The sequence below is a fragment of the Elgaria multicarinata genome, chromosome 2 (genome assembly GCF_023053635.1).
Source record: "Elgaria multicarinata webbii isolate HBS135686 ecotype San Diego chromosome 2, rElgMul1.1.pri, whole genome shotgun sequence".
NCBI lineage: Eukaryota > Metazoa > Chordata > Lepidosauria > Squamata > Anguidae > Elgaria > Elgaria multicarinata.
Window position 1 is genome coordinate 107,578,889 of NC_086172.1, and position 25,652 is coordinate 107,604,540.

General features: G+C 40.7%; 1 protein-coding gene across 5 annotated transcripts in view; it reads right to left on the minus strand.

The window, feature by feature from the left end:
• ANO5 (anoctamin 5) overlaps nucleotides 1-25,652 on the minus strand; it is an 88,588-nt gene that overhangs the window by 41,343 nt on the left and 21,593 nt on the right. For 2 of the 5 annotated variants that reach the window (XM_063117351.1, XM_063117350.1), the window contains exons 2-5: nucleotides 23,847-23,917; nucleotides 18,257-18,304; nucleotides 13,134-13,178; nucleotides 8,629-8,742 (exon numbers count right to left, since the gene is read on the minus strand). In XM_063117351.1, coding sequence (XP_062973421.1) covers nucleotides 8,629-8,742; nucleotides 13,134-13,178; nucleotides 18,257-18,304; nucleotides 23,847-23,917 — 278 coding nt within the window. The remainder of the gene's footprint in view (nucleotides 1-8,628; nucleotides 8,743-13,133; nucleotides 13,179-18,256; nucleotides 18,305-23,846; nucleotides 23,918-25,652) is intronic. The other 3 variants (XM_063117353.1, XM_063117352.1, XM_063117354.1) reach the window with 3 other exon arrangements.

The window sequence follows — 25,652 nt, forward strand, 5'->3', positions numbered from 1 at the left end:
TGTCTAGCACACACCGGCACATGTCATGGATCAGGTGACACAATATGCCATGATGAGCAGTGATGATCATGGAAAATGGGTCAGTACCTGTCGAAAATTGGTCCCTTGTCACAATCATTGACCTTACCTAACTACTTTCTAAGCCTTTTCTCTGATTTGGAAATTTCCACAATTTAATGCAAATTAACTCTTCATGTGAATCTAAACATCATGTTACCCTCAGAATATTCTACCTTTTAAAAGTGCATCTGTGCATTGGCCCATCCTTCAAAAAGTCAGTGAGATTTGGATCCAAATAAATATGCTAACAATTAATATTCACATCCTTCATTGAACAGCTCTTTGTATTTTGAAACCAAGGCAATTGACTTAATGCTTTTTTTTTTCATCCAATGTTATTGAAATTTGGATAGTATTTCAATTCTAGCTTCTCATTTATTTGCTTATTTATTTATGTTGTGTAGAAAGTGGAAGACAGGCTCTTTTTTTGATGGAGTTTCTTTGTATGAACATTTAAGTGCTCCATTAGCATAAGCAAGCACAGACTTCCAAATTGTACAACCATCAGATGTTTTCCCAAGAATGCTTCTATTCTTAGCCCACTGAACTTTGCCAAGTCACTGTGCTACGGAGAGGAATGTATGAGGCTTCCTAGCGATCACTGTACAGAATTACACCATGTGTGCATTTTCTCACCAAATCAGCAAAATAAAACCAGTTCTGAAATTAATCCATGGTTAAAGCTCTCTGCTTAGCCATAAGTCTTTGTCTGACAAACAAAAACACCTTCAGATTTACTGGCCCCAACTGTACATAGCTGGACTGAAGGGAATCTTAGCGCACTCAGGTAGTGGCATCTGGTACTCTCATAGCTGGCAAGATTTAATATCCCTATACATCACCTACTCATATTACTCCAGGTTGGGGTCCACGTTTAGATCCATGGAAAAACGTGATTCAGCTACACCAGGGCAGGATCTACACCAGCACTTTATAAGGGTTTATAACCCTTAAATGTTTGGAGGGCCACAAGTTGCTCACCCCAGACTAAAACTACAGCAAGCAGGATATAACACCTTGAAAACAGTAGATGTCATGTGTCCTGGGCCCAAGGTAACAGTTTCAACAACAATTTGGGCCCAGGACACATGACATATACTGTTTTCAAAGTGTTATATCCTGCTTCGTGTAGTTCTGGCCCCGGGGTGAGAAACTTGTGGCCCTCCAAACATTTTGGCCTACAACTCCCATGATCTCTTATCACTGACTATGCTGACTAGGGCTGATGGGTGTTGTAGGCCAAAATATCTGGAGGGCCACAAGCTGCCCATCCCTGAACTATACAAAATTGTTCACTGCAGTTCCATGGGTTGGGCCTTCGAAACCTATGAGAAACTATACTTGGAGTTGGTACAAATTGGAATAGGATAGCACCATAAAGTATCACCATAAAGTTTTCCTTGGGGAACAGGTTGCTTTCAGATATTATTTAGATGGTGTAATAAAGAAGATCAAACCAGTCCATACTCCAGGAAATAAAGCCAGACTGCTCACTTGAGGGAATGATATTAAAGGCAAAACTGAAGTACTTTGGCCACATAATGAGAAGACAGGATACCCTGGAGAAGAGGCTGATGCTAGGGGAAGTGGAAGGCAAAAGGAAGAGGGGCCGACCAAGGGCAAGATGGATGGATGATATTCTGGAGGTGACAGGCTTGACCTTGGGGGAGCTGGGGGTGGCAACGGCCGTCAGAAAGCTCTGGCGTGGGCTGGTCCATGAAGTCACAAAGAGTCGAAGCGACTGAACGAATAAACAACAAATAAATTATGCCTTGTCCAAAAAGGAAAGATTCATACAGGTTTTGAACTAAATAGAATAAACAGCTCCCAGTCAAATAGTTTTGCAAAACACACTGTCTTGACATCTGAAATTAGTGCAATTAAGGGAGAAATCCTATGGCCCCTAGACAGTGTCTGAGGGGCCACAGGATATTTAGGATCCCCAGCTCCAACATCAGAGACAGCGCTCTGACCTCAGAGCTCGGAATCAGAGCTCAGCTCCCAGTCCTCCCCCTCACAGCATGCTACCTCTCTGAGGTCAGGAATGGGACCATGGAGATGGTGTAGGGGAGTATTTTGGTAGGTAGGTAGGGGAGGGGTCTGGAGAGGCCAGGATATGAGCTATCCTGGGTCCTCTCCAGCCTTCTTCCCTCTCCCTCTGAAAGGCTTTCACTAAGATTACAAACCTAAAATATTTAACTGTGGATCTGTAAATTCTGTTGAGTGCATGGCGCTCATTTAGAAATGGTTCCTACTGTTTATTTATTTTATTTCATTTAAAGCATTTCTTGGCTGTCTAACAGGGCAAAAGCTCTCCCAAGGTGGTTTACAGCAGTAAAATTCAAAAACAGTTAAAATACTAAAACCTAAACACAAAAAATAGCAATCAAAACAACAATAAAAGCAAACAAAACACTAGCAACAACATGTATTCTCTAACATATATTAGAGATTAATACACATGAAAACCTTGTTTCTCAGGGTCAGATACAGAATATTATACCCCTGCAATCTGTGTACTTTTGTTTTATTCAGAATCTGAATGCAGTAAAGGCTGTAAATAGAATTACTTAGGAGTAACATGCTGTTTATTTTTTCCATCTCTTTGTTTTGCACTCTAAAGGAAAGGACTATAGAGATACAAAATCAGAACGGCATAAACAGTGCTAAAGAAGAACTTCAAAAAGGGAAGTACAGTTACCATTAGAATACTTAAGAACTTAGCTGTGGGAACATACTAGGACATTATTTGGATGCCTTTTTGGATACGGTAAGCCAAATTATCCACTAATCGTCAAACTGCTCTTGCTAGCACGGAATATGTGTTGCAGAACAGGGGAAGCTAAGGTAACAAACAGGATCAACTAAAATGAAGAATTCTTGAGAATCATCTTTTGGTCAGTTGTGCATATATTACAAGGCAACGCAAACCCTTGTAAGTAAATTCCAGTAAACTACAAATGATTTAATGGAATAGTGGAATTAGTCAGTAAAGCTTGCCTCTCTTCTGGCTGCCTCCAATGCAGAGCTAGTGCAGAGCCCAGAGACTTATGCTGTGCAAAGGTTATTGATCACATAATGGCTTCACATATCATTTGCCTGATTCTAAATAAGCCAGTCCTCCAAAGACAAGAATATTATCAACACAGGATGGTTGTTGGGGTGCCCAAAAATACTTCTCTGTTGTCTTGTGAGAATCACTTAGGGGCCCACTTCATAGAACCAGAAATCAGCCCTGGCCATGCAGCCAGTTCCATGAGCATTCCCCTCTACTCGTGACTTGGGCCACAGCTAGACCTAAGGTTTATCCTGGGATCATCCAGGGTTCGCCCCTGCCTGAGCAATGGATCCCCTGTGTGTCACCTAGATGAACAGGTTTGACCCCTGGATGATCCAGGGATAAACCTTAGGTCTAGCTGTGGCCTAAGTGGTTTATTGTTCTGTTGCATGTTAAATGTGATTTCAGATCATGACATGCAGTGTAGAAATAAGGGATGATAAAACACTTTGACAACAAATATATTTGCTGTGTTTATAGCAGATCGTTACCTTGTCGTGGTGCTGGAGCTTGAGCACCTCAAGGATGCCATGAGCTAAACCATGAAGGGACACCCAAGACGGGAAGGTCATGGCAGAGAGGTCAGACTAAATACGATCCCTGGGGAAGGTAATGGCAACCCACCCCAGTACTCTTGCCATGAAAACTAAATGGATCAGTACAACCAGAGATATGTCAGTATACCATCGGAAGATGGGACCCCCAGGTCGGAAGATGGTCAAAATGCTACTGGGGAGGAACAGAGGATAAGTTCAACTAGCCCCAGACGTGATGACGCAGCTAGCTCAAAGCCGAAAGGACGGCTAGCGGCCGACGGTGCTGGTGGTGAACGACGAATCTGATGTTCTAAAGGACAACACACCATAGGAACCTGGAATGTAAGATCTATGAGCCAGGGCAAATTGGATGTGGTTATTGGTGAGATGTCAAGATTAAATATAGATATATTGGGTGTTAGTGAACTGAAATGGACTGGAATGGGCCACTTCACATCAGATCACCACCATATCTACTACTGTGGACAAGAGGATCACAGAAGAAATGGAGTAGCCTTCATAATTAATAATAAAGTGGCTAAAGCAGTGCTTGGATACAATCCAAAAAATGATAGAATGATCTCAATTCGAATATCAGGGATAGCTCAGATGGTGTGGTCAGTGAGTTAGAGCCAGACATCCTGAAGAGTGAGGTTGAATGAGCCTTAAGAAGCATTGCTAATAACAAGGCAGCAGGAGACGACGGTATCCCAGCTGAACTGTTTAAAATATTGCAAAATGATGCTGTCAAGGTGATGCATGCCATATGCCAGCAAATTTGGAAAACACAAGAATGGCCATCAGACTGGAAAAAATCAACTTATATCCCCATACCAAAAAAGGGAAACACTAAAGAATGTTCAAACTATCGGACAGTGGCACTTATTTCACATGCCAGCAAGGTAATGCTCAAGATCCTGCAAGGTAGACTCCAGCAATTCATGGAGCGAGAATTGCCAGATGTACAAGCTGGGTTTAGAAAAAGCAGAGGAACTAGAGACCAAATTGCCAATATCCGCTGGATAATGGAGAAAGCCAGGGAGTTCCAGAAAAACATCTATTTCTGTTTTATTGACTATTCTAAAGCCTTTGACTGTGTGGATCATAACAAACTGTGGCAAGTTCTTGGTGGTATGGGGATACCAAGTCATCTTGTCTGCCTCCTGAGGAATCTGTATAACGAACAAGTAGCAACAGTAAGAACAGATCACGGAACAACGGACTGGTTTAAGATTGGGAAAGGAGTACGGCAGGGTTCTATACTCTCACCTTACCTATTCAACTTGTATGCAGAACACATCATACGACGTGCTGGGCTTGACGAATCCAAGGCTGGAGTTAAAATCGCAGGAAGAAACATTAACAATCTCAGATATGCAGATGACACCACATTGGCAAAGGTGAAAGAAGAAAGTGCAAAAGCTGGGTTGCAGTTAAACCTCAAAAAAACCAAGATTATGGCAACCAGCTTGATTGATAACTGGCAAATAGAGGGAGAAAACGTGGAGGCAGTGACAGACTTTGTATTTCTGGGCGCAAAGATTACTGCAGACGCTGACTGCAGCCAGGAAATCAGAAGACGTTTACTTCTTGGGAGGAGAGCAATGACAAATCTTGATAAAAGAGTTAAGAGCAGAGACGCCACACTGACAACAAAGGTCCACATAGTTAAAGCAATGGTATTCCCCGGAGTAACCTATGGCTGCGAGAGCTGGACCATAAGGAAGGCTGAGCGAAGGAAGATAGATGCTTTTGAACTGTGGAGCTGAAGGAAAATTCTGAGAGTGCCTTGGACTGCAAGAAGATCAAACCAGTCCATACTCCAGGAAATAAAGCCAGACTGCTCACTTGAGGGAATGGTATTAAAGGCAAAACTGAAGTACTTTGGCCACATAATGAGAAGACAGGATACCCTGGAGAAGAGGCTGATGCTAGGGAAAGTGGAAGGCAAAAGGAAGAGGGGCCGACCGAGGGCAAGATGGATGGATGATATTCTGGAGGTTACAGACTTGACCTTGGGGGAGCTAGGGGTGGCGACAGCCAACAGAAAGCTCTGGTGTGGGCTGGTCCATGAAGTCACGAAGAGTCGGAAGCGACTGAATGAATAAACAACAGCAACATAGCAATGCTGTTAAGCAGTATGATGTAAAGTGTGAAGAGCTGATTTTAAATATGCATGAATATGTTATGGATGAACAACAGGCAAAGTTGTCTCTGTTCTCTCTGTATAAAACCTCCTATATCTTGTATTTACAATGATATGAAGCATTGCACCAATCTGCAGTGCATGAATTGACCTAAATGATTAGCAAAACCCTTTTATTGTGCAAAGATAAAAAGTACCAAGGCCAAAGTTCTCATTCTACCTATAGAGATAAGATTATATTTGTTGCTTTATATTTATGCCTTTGCAGATAAGGAAATCCAAATCACAGTTAGGTCCTCAAGCTACTTTTGTCAGTGAAAGACAAGATCTAATGAACTGAAGTCATTGATGGTAAACAAAAAAGACTTCTTTGAAAAGCTGATTTTGTGATTAGAACAGAAGAGTTAAATAACTTACTTGATGCCTGAAAACCTGTAGCACCTTATATATGATGTATATTGAAAAATACATAGTTTTGATTATAAAAACAAGACATGTGAAAATAAAGGGGAAAGGACGACTGAAGAAATGGGGATTAAAGCTATCAGGACACTGATCTGACCAAAAGGCTCCTATAGTCTAGCATTTTATATCCAGTATCACCAGCTAGTTGCCTGGAGAAAGTTTATGGCCAAGGAAGTGAGACCTGAGAAGCTCACAAGTAGGGCAGGTGGGAAACAGCCTTCCCTGTGCCGTGTTCCCTTGTGTCTGGTATTTGGATGCTCTTCCCACTATAATACAAGCTTATACTCATATACACCAATGGAACGGTATTTTCAATGTCACTTTGATTAATCAGCTAGGGCAATCCGAGTGACTCTCTCTCTATCTCTCTCCCTTTTGATAAATTAGTTATATTGAAGTTAATCCAAAATCAAAGTTCATAGAGATTTCAGTTTCTTAGGATAGGGTGAATAGAGTTCAGAGTGTTACTTTCTTCTAGGGCATGTTTGTTCATTTATTTAAATACAATTAAAGCTATTTTTTTTAAAAAAAATGCCAGTGACAAAATGGCTTCTAGCATATGAAGATGTATACCACAACAACAGTGCAAACCTACACATGTCTGCTCAGATGTAATTTCCATTGAGCTCAATGGGACTTATTTCTCAGTAAGTACAGGATTATAGCCACATTATCTTTCTTGTTTTGCTATGACAGACTAGGGCCTTAGCTAGACCTAAGGTCTATCCCGGGGTCATCCCTGCTTGCTCCTGGGATATCCTGTGTGTCATTTACATGAACAGGGATGACCCCAGGACGATCCCAGGATAAACCTTAGGTCTACCTAAGGCCAATCACAATTACTTTTCATATAAAACTTTAGATCCCCAAGCTTTTACTTGCCAGTGTTACACAGAAGGCATGAAGATACTATAACTCATATTTTCAACTGGCTTTCTCAAAATAACCCTGGAAACTGTAATTTGTTACGGTACCGATAACTGTTTGAGATCCCTAGCACTACCACGACCACATTTAATTTCCAGGGCTAAACTGTTAAACCCATTTTTGCCTGTAGAGAAAAATCCTTGAAATTGATGACAGATTTCTGTTGACTAAGTATGCTTTTCTCCTGCCTAAAACATAAGAGAACCATGACAATAATAAACTCAGAGAAGTTTCCACAGGTTTTACAGCATGTACCAAAAGCTAAATAATATGATTTCTCTTAAGCTAACTGTTGTGAACAATTTAAAAGAAATCTCATGGGCAGATATGAATTCTAGTTTCAGATATCAAGAGGAGCTGTAAATACCACCTGAATTTTGATGCATTCACCCTGCCTATTTTTGTTTCAACTTATCTTTTAAAAGAAACAAATACGTAATGTAGTGCTCAGCTCTGTAATTAAAGTGGTGCTATCTTCAACAGGAAAGTGAATATATATAACATTTTATTGCTACAGCTCAACTGGCATCAGTCATCACATATTTACTTCAGAAGCTAAATTATGATTATACAACATATATCTACTGGCACTAGCAGAAGGTAATAATGCTAAATATATAAAGCAGAACGATGATCACTTTCAATGCAAAGTCCAACGATTAGAATAGTATCCTGACATCTCTGCAGAAGCATATACCAACTTAGACCATAAAGTCTGCCAGCAAGAGCAGCCATCACTTCTGGAGACGCTCTTGCCGCTGCAGACATTTTCTAATGTCACGCAGCCCTTTTGCCAGCTGGGATGCTGCCTGGCTGCAGTCGCACTGCAGTGCCTGCCAGGATACACTGAAGCCACAGTAGGAGGCCTTAGCTAGACCTACCTTTTGTTTTGGGAGAGAGGAGGGGAGATCTCGTGTTGTGATTAATGCGAAATCTCTTCCCCGTTTGCATGTAAGGTGCGACGACCTCAGGCAGAGAGGCATCGTGCCCACCATTTAAAAAAAAATTCTTAAAGCTATGGCAGCGCACTAACGGTTGTGCACAAAGGTAAGTGGTTTTTTTTTAATTAATTTAATTTCTCCGCTCCCCCCACCCTACCCCCAATGGGTGCAGCGTTCCAGAGGCACACTGCGCCCTGTGCGTGGCTCCCGGCTCCACGCGAGTAATCACACGGAGCGGGGTCAAGCTGCAGAAACAGGCCACATGTTCCGCGGTCTCGGGCTCAGCCCGAGACCACAGAAAAAGCGGGCCCAAAGGGGAGGGCTCTATCCCGGGGCAAGGGAAGGATGATCCCTCCCTGATCCTGGGATCCCCTGTACATCATGTGGACACACAGGGACGATCCCGGGGTTCGCCCCGGGGTATACCCTGGTCTAGCTAAGGCCTAAATGTTTCCTAAGTGTTTCCTTTAGAAGCTGGTATATAAAAAAACTTACCACTTTTTTTTCCCCTTCCAGTTTTGGATCATCCACATAAGCAAGTACGAAGTCTATTCGCCGGACACCATCTCTGAAGAAAACAGAGTCTTTGCTTTGATGTCGCTTGTCAATCTACAAAGAATATAACACACATTAATTAACATCTGTGGCTGCTTATGAACATGGCAGGAAGCCACATGTCTTTCAGTTTGTCTTAAGCATTCAGTCTCCTAGTTCCAGAAAAGACTTATAATCATAAGAGAGTTGGAACACCACTTTCTTTTGTTGTATGAGATTTATTAAATGATTAGCAAGAAATTCATGGATATGGGTGGTGGTAATAAAAATGTATACATTTCTGTATACATTCCCTTCCCCTTTACATTTCCTCTTGTTTGTACTCACCTATCGCTAACCTTCCAGCCATTCATGCATGAGCAAGCTCAGCACACACACATATGCACCACTCTCAAGTCACTCAGGCCTTAGCTAGACCAGGCTTTATCACGGGGTGAACCCCGGGATCGTCACTGTGCGTCCACATGACGCACAGAGGATCCCGGGATCAGGGAGGAATCATCCCTCCCTTGCCCCAGGATATAGGCCTCCCCTTTGGGCCTGCTTTTTCGGTGGTCTCGGGCTGAGCCCACAGAATGTTTGGCCCGTTTACGCAGCTTGACCCCACTCCGCGTGATTACTTGCGTGGAGCCAGGAGTTGCGCCATCGGGGTTAGGGTGGGGGAGCGGGGAAACCAAATTAATTTTTTAAAAAAACCTTACCTTCAGCGCACGAGCGTTCATGCGCTGCCGGTCCTTTCAGAAATTTTTTTAAAATGGCGGGCACGATGCCTCTCTTCCTGAGGTCATCGCGCCTTACGTGTAAACGGAGGAGGGATCTCGCGTTAATCGCGATGCGAGATCTTCACTCCTCCATCCCGGATTTTCAGGTAGGTCTAGCTAAGGCTCACTTTGTTGCATGAGATTTATGAAACGGCAGCACCTGAAGCCTGTTGTATGTATATCTTGCACACCCACCATACATCAGAAAAGTCACAGGGCATATTAGTATGACGATGACAAAAGACCACTGCCTGTAAATGCTTTTTAGTGTTTGCCTGAATCCCTGCTTTTAGAAGCCACTGCAAACATTGTGAAAGCAAGTATTTTAGTCCCAGTGTAATTATGTACTGTGAAATAATATTCTGCTGAAAGCATGACACAGCTGCAACATGTGAAAGCAGGAACCACAACAGCAGTGCTGGAAGTAAAGAAAATCTATTTTCCTTTCATATTAAGGTTTAGGAAAGCAACAGATGCCTAGCAATGAAATCTAGCTGACTGCAGAATGTGAGAACACATGTGGGAACAGCTGCAGCATGCTACATGGTGATGCACATGGTGATGCACAGATTTGGGAATGAGGTCTTTTCAGCTACTTTTTTTTTTTTTTTGGTTCTATTTCACATATTTAAAAGGAGATTATTAACAATCATGTGGTAGTGGAGTTGAGCAAATTCCCTTGAGCTTCCTTGCTAATTAGCTTTGTCTTTTGGACTTCCTCAGACAAATCCCAAACTTACTGTGCAAGTGGATGGTTAGGGGAAGCTGGTGGCAAAAAAGAAGAAGAAAGAAGCCAAATAGGCCTTAGCTAAAACTACGTGATAGCCCACATGGAGGAGGAAAGATCTCGCATTGTGTTTAATGCAAGATCCCTCCTTTGTTTATATGCGAGGCGCGACGACCTCAGAAGGAGAGGCGTCGCACTCGCCATTTTTAAAATTTATTAAAGGGGCAGCAGTGAACGAACACTTGTGCACTAAAGTTAAGTGTTTTTTTTAAATTATTTCCCCCGCTCCCCCCCCACCCTAGCCCTGATGGTCACAGTGCAGCTCCTGGATCCTTGCAAGGAATCGCGTGGAGCCAGGTCAACCCGCGGCAGCCGGCCACACGTTCCATGGTCTCAGGCTCAGCCCAGGACCGTGGACAAACCAGGGCCAAAGGGGAGGGCGAGATCCCGGGGCAAGGGAAGGATGATCCCTCTGTGATCCCGGGATCCTCTGTGCGTCATGTGGACACACAGGGATGATCCCAGGGATTACCCTTGGATTTTGCCCGGTCTAGCTTATTTTATTTATTTATTTATTTATTTATTTATTTATTACATTTTTATACCGCTCAATAGCCGGAGCTCTCTGGGCGGTTCACAAAGCTGTGGCCTATATTCCCAGACTTTGTGGGGATAACAGAGGTCTTAAGCCAGAGGCCTCTGCTGCTACAAAGCCTTCCAAAACGCCATCCAATTGCAAGAGTAAATTTGGGAAATAAAGATCTGGAAGTAAACTCCAGCTCCTTATGAGTTTGGCTAAACTTGTGGGAGTTTGAACTTGAGTCAAACTGGGCTGGGAAAGGGGGGGACGACTCTGCCAAGAAGCAAAATATGTTTCATTTAAGCAGGTGTTTGATCTACTAACCTTATTCTTCTCTACCGTTTTCTGTTTAATCTGTATTTGTAATTTACGTTTTTTAACCGATTGTCATTTTTTATCTGATTTTTGTATAATTTTATTGTGTTGCTGTTCATTATATATGTGGATTGTTTATATACTATTACTCATTCATTGTGGATTTTAGTGTTGTTCGCCACTTTAGGCATTTTTAATGGAAAGACAGGGTATAAATGCATCAGATAACTTAATAAATATACTCCTGAGTTTGCAGTTCTGAATGCCCTTAGACTTGCCACTATCAGTAGTAGCAGAAATAGTGACCACAAATAGAAAATTTAGTGCCAAAATTTACTGGAATTTTTTTTTTCATCCTCACAGTTTTGCAAGGTACTTCCGTTTTCACTATTGCAAGAGATCAAGTTGATGAGCACTATGGCACCTTTTGGTGATTGGCATATCCAGAGGACCTACTCCTAGGGAACTGTGAGGATCCCGTGTCAGGATATGGTTTGCCTTTGGAGACCCTCATTCCTCACCTACCCTTCGCTGTGAGGCACAGGGATGGGGTGATGTGGGGTGGTCTCCCCACACTTGAAGGGTGGCATATAAGTAAGGAGCCGGGTGTTTTAACCAACTCCAGGCTTTGGAGAGTGCTCGCCCATAAAACCAGGCAAGTGGCCTGAGATAGGAGCCATTGATTCCCGCACTTGCACATGCAGATCCAGGGAGGGGTGAATTATCCATATTATTCAAATAGAGGCCCTAGTTTAATCCAAGTTCTGGTGTCTGGGTCTTTATTCTATGCTTCCTTCTCCACTTGCAACACTCTGTTGCAATGCTGCCTTGAGGCCCAGCATTGGGCAAAAGGTGGGATACAAATAAATATAATAATAATAATAATAATAATAATAATAATAATAATGCCTGCAGTGACAAAGAGAGATCAAATTGATGTCTCAATGTATAGTTTCTGCTGCCATTCTTCTTTTTGTAGAGGGTTGTGCAAATTGCACCTGTGGTTGCTGATCAATTATGCCTATTTTATCATTGTTTTTGCCATTGCTGAATCATGCCATGTTTTATTTTTTCTTATATTGTTGCACTGGTTTTTGGATCTGTTTTAATCTTAAACACTTCATTTCTGAATGGAAATATGACTCATAAATGTTTAAAATTAACTAATTTACAAGATAATCTACCTGGTACAGACAATTAAATTGCAATGCCTATTATACTTAAGGGCTCTGTGTGTGTGTACACACACACACACACACACACACACACACACACACACACACAGAGTATTCCCCATTAGACCTGTTTTGGTATGGCATGTGTAACTATGTGTTTGCCATGATGACATGCCCAAATCTTCTGTGTAACCAAGCTCTATGAGTTTGTTGATCAATGGAAAATGAGGTGTTGCATTTACTATGTGTATAGATTGCTATGCAAATGTTCAACTAATGCATGTGGTTGGGTGCATTCAAGAGTCTTGGGCATGCTAATGGAAATCACTCCCACTCTGTACATACAAAAGAGAACATCTGTACAGGGCTGAGTCTAGCCTACTTGGGATTTGAATCCAAGATGTTGAAGGTTGGTATCTAAGTTACTCCCCCTTTTTTTTTTAATGGGTAGAAGAATTCTCTAAATAAAAGTTTTCAGTTAGCACCCTATATGAAATCCATCCTTGGTATATTATAACTTGATCAGATTTGCAGATACGTGGGCAGAGCCTGATTATGGTCATCAAGTTCAATATTAAATTATTTTAGGGGTGTGTGGTTTATGTTTTTGTTTAAGAAACAGGCTAAATTACAGCTCATCTTTTTTCCTGCTCCGAACTCTGTCTAGTTTAATTCTATTCTTGATTGTATCATGTAAAATACCTAAAGAAAACTACAGTTTTCTTTAGTTTAGTTTTTTTTCCCTTTAAACTAAATAAAAAAGAATCTATGGGAGTATTTATTGGGTTGCAACTCTTGTTCCCAATTAACCAGAGACGTCACATAGTGAAGCTTGTTATCACTGCAGCCATCCAAGCTGTTAGCAGTATCATTTCTCCATGGTTTACCCTGAGACGTTGCTTCAGGAACAGATTGAACCTCCTTCCCGTCTTCTGGAACAACCAACAGGGAGTTAGCATGTGAGCACAAAAAAATGAAGTCTGCAATTGCACAAAGTCAGGGGATAGAAAATATTTCTCTGGATCAGATGGCTATGTGGCTGGCAATTTTAAAAAACTGCCAGAATAAAGAGCACTTATTTCAGGGACAGGATATTCTTATGTAGGATGTCAGGTCTGCTGAGGTCTGATTCAGACATTCAAAATGTTCTCTTTGAGATATACTGTCAAATACCTTTCCATGACACATTTATATAGGGAAAATAATGTGCCTGTTCAGACAATACACTAAGGCCTTAGCTAGACCTAAGGTTTATCCTGGGGTCATCCCCACCTGCTCCCAGGATATCCTGTGTGTCATTTACATGAACATGGATGACCCCAGGATGATCCTGGGATAAACCTTAGGTCTAGCTAACGCCCAAGCCATGGTTAGGCCGCTAACACTTTTGGAGCAAAAGGCTACTGAGCATGTTTAAACAATGGTTATGTAGCCACCATGGTTAGGAATGGTTCACACGACAAGCTAAGTCAAGGTTCACACAACATGCTAAGCCATAATGTTTATCTCAAAATGCTTAACCACAGTGGCTTAGCATGTTAACAGGCATACAGTGGCTCAGTTTGCACAGTGGCTTGTTTACTATGCTGCATTCACCAATCACATGCTGCAGGGATTCACATAATTCCCCTTGGCAGCACAGCTTGCTATATTATGTGAACCCAGCCAGGGTAGCTTGTTGGGCCTTGGTGGATTCTCATGACACGACAAGCTGTGCTGCTGAGGGTAATTATGCAAATCTCCCCAGTATGTGACCGGCATGTGCAGTGCAGTTAACAAGCCACTATGGCTTGTTCACTGCCTGCCAATTGTGCGAACCTGGTAATTTTTAGCAATTTGGGATCAATTCCTGTGATCATAATGGCTGTGCTGCTGAAATCACAAAAATGTCTGTCAGAAAGCTGCAGGTGTACCTGAACACATCCTAGGCACATGTTATATCTTTGCATAAATGTGTCTCTGATGGAAATTAGGTTGTGATACATGCAAAATGTGGACATCTAAACTTGCCTACAGTCAAATATATGGCTAACCTCTCCATATGGTACCTGAGGGAAACTTTCACAGGTTGTGCAATTGGCATTGTGGAACTCCTGCTATCAGCACTGAGGTACAATTTCATTCCAAGGATGGAACAACTTTTCTTCTCCACAGCCCATTCCCATGTTTTTAGTTATGTGATATAGAGTAAAATGTGGAGTATCGGTGTGTTCTCTGTTTTACAGAGCTAAGAACAGTTATATTATAAGCCTCAAATATTATTTCTGTCTGTGCTGACATTATTCTGGGATGTGAATGTGTGAGTAGGATATGGATGTGCGAGTACCAATGAAATGTATCTGATGGACTGTGATAACAGAAAGAAGGAAAGTCACACCTATACTTTTCCAAGTCTTCAGATTCACAACACAATTAGAGGTAGCAAAGAGCTGTATTTTTCTATGCCAGACTGAGGCCTTAGCTAGACCTAAGGTTTATCCCGGGATCATCCCTGCCTGCTCCGGGATATCCTGTGTGCCATTTACATGAACAGGCATGACCCTGGGACAATCCCAGGATAAACCTTAGGTCTAGCTAAGGCCTTATTTTACTGAATGATACAAAATATTAATATCTAAATTGAGACAAGGCTAAAAATAAATTAATCTCTTAGAAAGCTAGTGTGTTGGAATGGGAGTTGGGGCATCCCGGTTCTAGTCCCACTTGGCCATGAAAGCTCACTGGGTGACTTTGTGCCAGTCATAGCCTCTCAGCCCAACCCACCTCACAGGATTGTTGTTGTGACAATAAAATATAGAGGATGGGGATTATGTACACTGCCCTGGGTTCCTTGGAGGTAGGGTGACCAGATGAAAAGGAGGACAGGGCTCCTGTATCTTTAACAGTTGTATTGAAAAGGAAATTTCAGCAGGTGTCTTTTGTATATATGGGGAACCTGGTGAATTTTCCTCTTCATCACAACACTTACAGCTGCAGGTGCCCTGCCCTCTTTTAAATCTGGTCACTCTAGTAGAGCTCCTGCAGCTTTAACTGCTGTGATGACGAGGGAATTTCATCAGGTTCTGCATGCATACAAATGACACCTGCTGAAATTCCCTTTTCCATGCAACTGTTAAAGATACAGGAGCCCTGTCCTCCTTTCCATATGGTCACCCTACTTGGAGGAAAACAGATGGGGTGTAAATGCAATGAATTTGCAAATCAATAAATATCTTAAAAACCATCCAAAACAGAAATATTCAAGGAAATTACTAAATGAAAAGATATAACAATGGTATACTTCATTTAAGCACATTAACAGCAATCCTATGCCAGTAAATTCTATGCAAGTAAATTCTCAGTAAATCTGTATAGCAGAGGTAGGCAACTGATTCCCTCCAAATGCTTTGAACTAGAAATGCCACAATCTCCAACCAGTATGTCCAATAGGTCAGAGATTATGGGAACTGTAGGCCAAACCATAGGTAGGCAGCTGGTTGTCTACCTATGGTGTCCAGGAACCAAAAAAATAGGTATGTCTTTAAATAAGCATTAAAGACATACCTAGCAGCGGCATCTCTCTCTCTCTTTTTCATTTTTACTCTAGTGTAGGTGCAGGGGCCTAATCTGAATTAACCATTTGTGTCCCTCTATGTATCTTGATTTCAATTGGTCCTTTGGGCCTGCAATTTCTATTTCAAAATAGTCCAGAATTCTTTGCTCTGATTTCCTTTCCCTAGAACATGGGTTCTTAAAAAGGGGGGAATTCCACCCTAGGGGAGAATTTTAGGGTTCCAGGGGGGGAATTGGGACCACTATTCAGCAAAGTATGATGTTCTGTAGATTATGTCTTCCTACACATTTTATTAAAAATGTCCCAGAAAAGTGTCATGCCGTCCGCAAATACCAGGCCTTTGCTCTCTTTTCTCTCCCTCCCTCGCAATCCTAGAAGTTTCAAGCTTCCCATTTAAAGGGGCAAACGCAAAGCATGGGAGCTGAGAATGTAAAAGGGGCCATGCTTTGCGTTGCCCCTTTAAATGGGACTAATATAGAAGAAAAAAAAAACGATTTTCAATATTATATGCACATTATTTGGAATGCACCTTTTAAGTTAGACTATCTTGGGAAGGGGGGAATTATATTCTGAATAATGGTGAAAGGGTGAATGCAGCAAAAAAGGTTGAGAACCACTGCCCTAGAACATTGAGGAAAGGACTACCCTGACTCTGTTTAATTGTTTTCTAATTGCTAGACAAAAATTCCCATCAGCCATAGCCATCATAGCCATTGGTGAGACATGATGGAAGTTGCAGTCCAACAACATCTGGAAGGCCACAAGTTGTCCATCCCGGTCTATGCTAATCTATCAAACATTAAAGCTTGAAAGCCTCATCCACATATCAAAGCAAGGAGAATCCATCAATTACTCTGGCATTCTGGCAGATGACATCAAATTTAATACAGATTTATCCTGCTTTGAAAAAGAGCTCCAAGGATGCACTTTCCTATGTTCCCTCTCCATTACGCCACTGTTAGAGGGACCCTTAGGGAGATAAAATGCCCCCCAGTGTAAATGCCCCACAGTCCTTGCAGTATATTTGTCTTTCCTCATCTACTAATACAGCAAAAGTTCCTTTGCTAGTTGTTTTCACATCAAAATCCTGCTAAAATTGTGCATATGCCATTGAAAGAAATATGTCTCCACATTAAATGGTCAGGGAAGAACATTTGTGCCAGTTACCTCCCAAACTACTTCAGGTGAGTTTTTTCAGTATATAATGCATCAATATAAAGCCTTAAATCATAATGTTTAAAACAAAGAAAGTGTATAATTCTTAGCTATTTCACTTCATAAAATCCTCCACACAAACTTTGATAGAACATGCATATCCCTGTTTCACATATGGATTCATGCAGATAGCACAAAACTATATTTAAATATCATATTCATTTTATAGTCTTCTAGGATTTTCCAAGACTTTCCTGTTAACAAATAAAATCTGTTCTATCATTTGTGAGATACACAAAGAAATGAAAAGATCCACAACAACAGAAAAGCATATTAGTAACACCAATACCCAAAGCAAGTATGAAGTCAGTGGTCACCTCATATAATTCCAACTCTGAAGCCAAGGAAATCCAAGCGTACCTGGAAGGGAGGCTGCCCGACATTTGTCCCATTTGTCCTCCCTTGTCTTGGAGGACAAATGGGATATAAATTTAACTAGGTGTATTTCTAGAATCCACTGAGCTAGAACTACACACAATAACAGGGGAAGAGAAAGATATCAGCAGAGGGAACTTTATCATGATTTTAATACTTGCACGCTGTTACAGTGCTAAATGAGAATAAAGTAAGATATATTACACTTGCGTGTAGATTTGTTTTAAAATGCTCACATTACTGACTCTCTGCCCATTATTTAGGCTTGCTCCTCCAGTGCAATATGGAATGGAATAGTCTATTAATAGTTTATCTAGAAGTGGCATGCACACACCCACTGATCTAAAGATGAGCATAGTAGTAGGAAATAAGCCAAAAACGCCTGTTAAAAACAGCAACACAGACCCAAACACATAATATAAACTCATTCCACAGCAAACCCAAAGATTGAAAAAGAAAAAGCTTTCCAGTTTTCAACAGTAGATGGAATTTTATACGTTTTTTTTTTACTTTTTATTCTGTATACTGTCTTGTATGCAACTGTCAATTTTAAAGAAACTGTGGGAAGTTATCTAACTCAACACACTGGAAAATTAATGTTTTGCTAAAATACTTTATTTTTATTTTTGGGATGGACAAAAGCCCTTATTTAAAGGATCCTCCCTTACATAAAATTATTATTCCAGAACCATATAACGCCATATTCCATATTGGATATCCCTTAGTTTAAAATGTCAATATAGTAAACTCGAAATATCTTAGGAGAACTGGAAAAAAATCTTCTTTTTTTGCTGCCTTTTATTATATAAGTAAGAGACAATACCATTCATGCAGGGATGCATAACCACAGCCACTTTTGCTGCTTACCCCTTGAAGGTCAGAGATGAGTAATGTAGACTCAGTGGTACTTAGGCCCTGCCAGTGGCGTCATGGGGAAGATATAATGCTGTTAGTGTTAATGCAAAAGCAGCAGGATGCTTAAAAAAAATCAGCAGCAACCAATAAGCTTTGTGTTTTCTGTTTTTAAAAAACACTGTAATGACTAATTTACAGTTTAATTCCCAAGGAAACAATAGATTTGCTAAACCATCTTTATTTCCTTGGCCACGATTGGGAACATAGGTCACAATAATTTATGTTTTACATGGTTATCTGCAGAACTGCAAATATTTTGGATACGATTTTTAAAAGTTGGTATCTAGCAACATTTTGTTTTTCCTGATGTAGGAACATAGCAAAGGGTAAGTGACATAAATTTTGGGTATGATAAAAACAGTTTTATGGTATTTCATGAAAAGAAATAAACAGTTTTATGGTATTTCTAGGCCACATTTTTTATAAGACTACACTTCATGTCAGTCACTAAAAGTTTTCTGAAATGTCTACCATGTAAATCAGAAATCTGGTGTGTGCCTCAAGAAGAAGGTATGAATTTAGCATGGATTTAGTATGAAAAATGATCTACCAGTTAATGTACCAACAAACAGACACTTAAGGTGGGTTGTATCAATGGATGTGGTAGTGAAACATCACAAAACACAGTTTTAAACTGGCATCCTCAGAGGTGTATACTGGTGCAACATGAAGAAAGATGAAGACAAATGTTTGATATGTTATTTTCCAGTATGAATACAGCATATGAAACAAGATGTGTAAATTTCATTAAAGTGTATTTTAGTGCATGACCAAAGGTTATAATACTAGACAAAGAAAGACTGATAGTGATCTTGATCTAAAAATTAAGCAGGGTTTAAGTTACTGCTTTGCAACTCAGCATCTGGTGCAAACATGGAAATAAATAATAACCTTTGTACTTGAAGTACAATATATTCAATACATTAGAGAAGAATTTGCTGAGACAAGTATGGCAATCTGGCACTATTGATTTTGGGCAAAGCATACTACTTACATCACATAATAAATGCTACTGGAAATGTGCATTTTGGTAATGGCTTTTCCATAATTCATCTTATATACAATACAACCAGTTGTCAACCGGAATTAAGAAACTTTGCAACATAACTGAAGTTGCAGAATTCTTTTTAAATTATTAACTTACCATTTTTATCATAAATATACATAGCCTACATACAAGTACCAAATTCCACACTGTTATTTTGAAACTTGAAGTGAAGAAACATATTTATACTTTCACATTATTATTCCAAAACAATACAGATTTTACAGTATGAATTAGAAACTAACGAAATTGTTCAAGTTACTCAAATTACTTTAACTGAATCAAATGATTTCACCACAGTTCTCAAAGGCCTATATAGAAAACTATCTCTATAAAGAACTTACATTTCCTAATTTAAATCACAAACATAGTAAAGCCCCTATTTGTTTCATCCCATATGTGTTGTCTGAAAGCATATTCCAGCAAGGACTGCACCATATGATTTTCCTGGTCATGTGTTTCAGGTCTTATTTAGTCTAATTCACTGCAACCTTTCCACTACTTCACCACATCATCTCTACAGCAGCATCACTTACTGGCCATGATAGGTGGGCACTGTGGCTGTTGCTACGGACACTGGGAGTGTGACTGTTGTTTTCGCTCCATACTGTCTTCTTCTGGGCTGGGACTGCCTTCCATGACATAGTACCTTCCCTATGGTTCTGATTACAATTCCCAATGATCATCCATTATGGAAATTGTAATCCGATGGAGGACACCAGACTGGGAAAGGATGGTGTAGGATACTGCACTGACCAAGTGCTGGCACCTCTCTTCCCCTGGCGTATTACATTGTATGATGTACCCTCAAATATTGCAGTATTTTTAATCTCCTTATACCTATTTATAAGGATTCACATCATAGATTATAGAATCATAGAATAGTATAGAATCATAGAATAGTATAGTTGGAAGGGGCCTACAAGGCCATCGAGTCCAACCCCCTGCTCAGTGCAGGAATCCACCCCTAAAGCATCCCTGACAGATGTTTGTCCAGCTGCCTCGTCAATGCCTCCAGTGTGGGAGAGCCCACAACCTCCCTAGGTAACTGGTTCCATTGTCGTACTGCTCTAACAGTCAGGAAGTTTGATCAGGACGCACTTATATGAAAGAAAAATAGCAGGCTGAACTACACTGATGTGATCAGTAGAACATATAGTTTGGCCCTAAGCCCTAATGGAGGCATGCCAACTCTTTAGAATGAGGAGGAGAAGAAAAAACTGCAAAAGCCAGGAAGCCGCAAAATTATTGTCTGCTGGAAGAAAGGGATTGGGCCAGGAGAAGACATGGATATCTGGGGAATTTCAGAATGCCAGGCCAGGACCCCAGACTTGACCCTAGGCCTGTGTTTCCACATTCATGTTCATAGAATCATAGAATCATAGAATAGCAGAGTTGGAAGGGGCCTACAAGGCCATCGAGTCCAACCCCCTGCTCAGTGCAGGAATCCACCCCTAAAGCATCCCTGACAGATGTTTGTCCAGCTGCCTCGTCAATGCCTCCAGTGTGGGAGAGCCCACAACCTCCCTAGGTAACTGGTTCCATTGTCGTACTGCTCTAACAGTCAGGAAGTTTTTCCTGATGTCCAGCTGGAATCTGGCTTCCTGTAACTTGAGCCCATTATTCCGTGTCCTGCACTCTGGAATGATTGAGAAGAGATCCTGGCCCTCCTCTGTGTGACAACCTTTCAAGTATTTGAAGAGTGCTATCATGTCTCCCCTCAATCTTCTCTTCTCCTGGCTAAACATGCCCAGTTCTTTCAGTCTCTCTTCATAGGGCTTTGTTTCCAGACCCCTGATCATCCTGGTGAGATTCATGAAGAATCTCACTGAAGTAATGAAAGAAATATTAATTTCTCATCAGCTTCAGGAGTAAGTACATTAATACAGTATCAAAATACATAAGGAAGTGATATGCCAATGAAAAACATTTAGTGAATATTGTTTCAGATAAGTGACTTCTAGAAATTAGTCAAAGCCAAACATTGCAACTGCATTTATGTACCTAACAAGGAACTATGGTATGTTTTAAAAACAACAACAAATACATGACATTAGTACAGAGGAAGCTGCCTTGTACTAGTTCTGATTATTTGTCTACCTAGTGTAGTACTGTCTATCCTGACTGGCAGGAGTTCTCCAGGGACTCAGGCAGAGATCTTTCACATCACCTGCTACCTGAGCTGGTGCCATGGATGAAACCAGGGATCATCTGCATGCAAAGCATGTGCTCCATCTCAGAGCTTTAGGTCCTCCCCTAAAGGAGAAACTATGTTCGGGAAATTGTGCATTCAACATAATTTGTTTTAGCAACCTGAATTGAAAAGGAGGATATACTTAATTTCCAGCACTTCAAATAAATCCTATGCAAAGAAATCAGTAGTGAGAACTTTGATAAGAATTGGGAATTAACAATGCTTTCATTCTCTCATTACATTGGACTTCATAGGTGACAAAGATCCAACTGACATCAATTCATTTAACTTTGATCACGTTGATCATCTTAGGAGATGATACACACATATAACCAGAGTTCTGTATGCATATTGTTTGTTGGAATAGGAGTCCCTTGCATAAATATGAATCTGCTGTACATCCCAATGTGCATAAGAATTAGGGGTGCAAAAATTTCCCAGGTTCCATTTTGTTTGTCTTCTGTAAACAGGTAATGCCCTGTATCCCACTTCTCCTACCGTCTGATTTTTTGGGGGGGCGGGGGGGGACTTCTATAAGTGATTTCAGAATTTACTTATCCAGAGTTGCTCCTAATCATTAATTTATTTTCTCTTTAATGTAAGCCATGAGCACAAGCAATTGTGCACATAAAAATGGCTATTGTATTGAGTTAATGGACAGTACAACGGTTAATTTTAAGTTCCTTTTCTGTTCTTAAAAGTCTATACTGAGAAATACATATATGGAGAAAACTGATTGCCTGGACAAAAGTCTGTTTAATGCCGGAAAAAGTCAGACCTTCTCACAATTTCACCCCCTACTGGATAAAAAAATCCACATCTGGGTATGCCATTAAACGTTTTAAAATGAACAGCCTCAGGCACATGATAGAAAGATACTAAGTGCAGAAGATAAAAGTTTCCAAGTAATTTCCCCCTTTTATTTAATAATGCAATTATGTGCATGATCATTTCAACATTCCTTGGAGGCTCTGTTTAATATAAGTTCACAAAATTTAGTTTTAAAGGATCACTTCAATGAAATTAAAAATTCAATGAAATAAAGGTAAATTTGGGGAGCAATCCTACCTCTGTCCCATTGTTGACAGCTGGAGGGGCTTAGGAGGTTGAACTACACCTGCAGAAAGGAGCATCAGCAATGGTGGGGCTTCATCAAGACAGTAGCCCTAACTGTTCCCATAAAGTTACTGCTAGCAGTCCTGAAGCTGGTGGTAGCAGGCGGAAAGCTCCAAATTGGGGCATTCTGTAGGCAGGTTAGAGCCATCTTTAGATCTGCTGGATCCAAAGCTGCTTCAAACCCCTCACCTATGCCATTCTGGAACTGATGTAGGAAAGTTCCCTCCCACTGTGATCAATGGAAGGGACATTTTAAAACCCCACTCCACCAGGAGAACCCTCCCCCCCCCACCGCATACACACCCCTCCTACTCTGGCTGTCGTGAGCCAACAGGGCTTTGGTAGATCCACCTCATCACTCTCATCTGACCCAACCTGGGATTGTTCTGTAAGTATTAAGAATAGTAAAGGAGGTTTAATGTAACTGCTACGCTTTCTTACCCCCCACCCAATAAATAAATAAATAAATAAATAAATAAATATGTTTTCGTATGCATAGCTTAAATAAAAAAGAATTAATCTTGATGTATATCAGGAAGGTAATGCTCTACACATGCAGCAAGCTTTACAAAGTCAAGAAATCCAAATGGAAGAAATAGTGGAAAACTAATCCTTAGATGTTGTGCCAGGAAAAGGTAATACAGAATTCCAAATTCTGGGGTAAACTTTGAAAAGAGGTAAAGAATCCTTAAATACAATATGTACATATACATACACCTACCATTCATTGCTTTCATTAGAATGCCATTTGAGGGTTAATCCCCATTCTGACAAAAATTGTAATATGGACATACCAAACAATGTTTTAAAGCATGACTAGACTGTATGTTGCTTGTAAGTCAACAAAATCTTTGAAGTTGTTGTTGTTGTTATTTGAATTCCACCTTTCTACCAAGAAAAATGGCATTCAAGGTGGCTATGCCATGTCACAGAAAAAGAAAAGTAACCTTAGCCATAGTATTAAGACACCTCTATTCATGTACTATTTTCTCATATGAAAACTAGTCTAGAAAACGTATACTAAAGTTTGGTGAAGTGAGGATAAGCAATTTAATTAATTTCCAAATGTTAAGTTTTCCTTCCCTGAAAAATATATGGTTGTCTAAAGTGGTGTTTACTTACCACATTTCCTTCAATATTAAAACCAGATTTTTATAAAGCAAATTATTCCCATAGTGAGACCTTACCTCAGAATTGCAACGAAGTTCTGAATCTGTGTTCGATATATTTTCAAATGAAGGCCCATTGGCTTCTTCTCCTAAACAATACAGGGAAAAGTATGTTTACCTCCAATGCATGTTTTAAATATCACTACTTATTTTATTGGCAGCATTTATACAGCCCTTAATAGACAATAACCAAGTTCTTCAAGTAGCTCATAAAAAGATTTACATATAAAAAAACCAATATTTTACAGCACCACTCAAATAATATAACATATAAAACAATGGATTGAATTCAACCCTTAGATCATAACTTTAAAATGCCTGAAAGAATTAGGACGTCTCCATCAGGCACCAAAATGACCACCAAGAAAGTGCCAGGTCAGCCTCTCCGAGGAAAGGATGCCACCACTTAGAAGGCCCACTACCTATGGAACTCACCCATCGTACTTCACTTGCATGTTTGAATTAGCATCCTCAACAGCTGCATAAAAGCACAGACATCTCTGGCGGACTACTGCTACTTGGACTCCTGAGAATCCAATTTCAGATTTTAGCACCTACATCCTACTGAGTGACCATGAAAATCCATAAGAAGGAATGTGCAAGTGCAGCAGAAAAAGAAGTCTGCATCATGTACAACAGAGCCGCAGCGCAGCAGGGGTGGCTTCGTACCCACCTTACAACCCCTACCAGAACTCGTGGGTTGTAGGATGGGTACAAAGCCACCTCCACTGTGCCTTGTACCAGGTTTGGATGACATGCCAACCTGCTCTGCATCATGGAGAATTATGCAAATAGTGGTCACATGCAGGCACAAGGTGAGAAGCCACGATCATCCAAACCCAGTCAATATGTTAGGTGCCTTTGAAATTAACTGGGTAATTTTGTTTTGATTTAATCAAATAGTATGAACTTGCTGATAGACACACATTCATCCATTCCCCTCAACCTTTTGTTACTGGATGAATTATCAGAACTCGGTGACTCACAACTAAATTTGTAAGCCACCATTGAAATGGTTTTGTTACTGGGATAATATGAAAGCTCATTCTTTGTTGTTTATTACACTGCTTCACATCACACATATAACTCAAATAACCATGTGGAGCCTCATGTGGCGCAGAGCGGTAAAGCAACAGTTTCTGCAGCTGAAACTCTCCCCACGGCCTGAGTTCGATCCCAGCAGAAGCTGGTTTCAGGCAGCCAGCTCGGGTCGACTCAGCCTTCCATCCTCCCGAGGTCGGTAAAATGAGTACCCAGTTAGTTGGGGGAAAGGTAATAATGGCCGGGGAAGGCAACGGCAAACCACCCCGCTATAAGGCCTGCCAAGAAAACGTCAGCGAAAGCTGGTGTCCCTCCAAGGGTCAGTAATGACTCAGTGCTTGCACGAGAGGTTCCTTTCCTTTCCTTCCAAGCCTAGGCTACCCTCTAAGTCTACTTACATGGAAGGAGGTTCACTGAAATTACCGGGCCTTAGCTTGTGATGAATTCAAACCATGTTAAAGGGCAAAAACAGCTTAATAGAAAAGAGGGAATAACTGATTTAAATAGCCATTGAAATGTGTTTGAAACATAATGGATTGTAAATGCAAAAAGCAAGCACTCTCATTTGTTGGCAGAAGTCTGACTAACACACTGCTTGCCTGAACAGGTCTAGTGTCAAAAAGGAACTGGGTTTCCATTGTGTGATAAATTTATAGTGTTGTAGAATTAATCTTTAAAGAAATTATTTTTGTTTTCAATGCAAAATAACATCTACCTTGGGCAAAGGAGTTCAAATTAACTTAAGACACAATACGTAATGATAAATTTGATTTAGACCAGCTT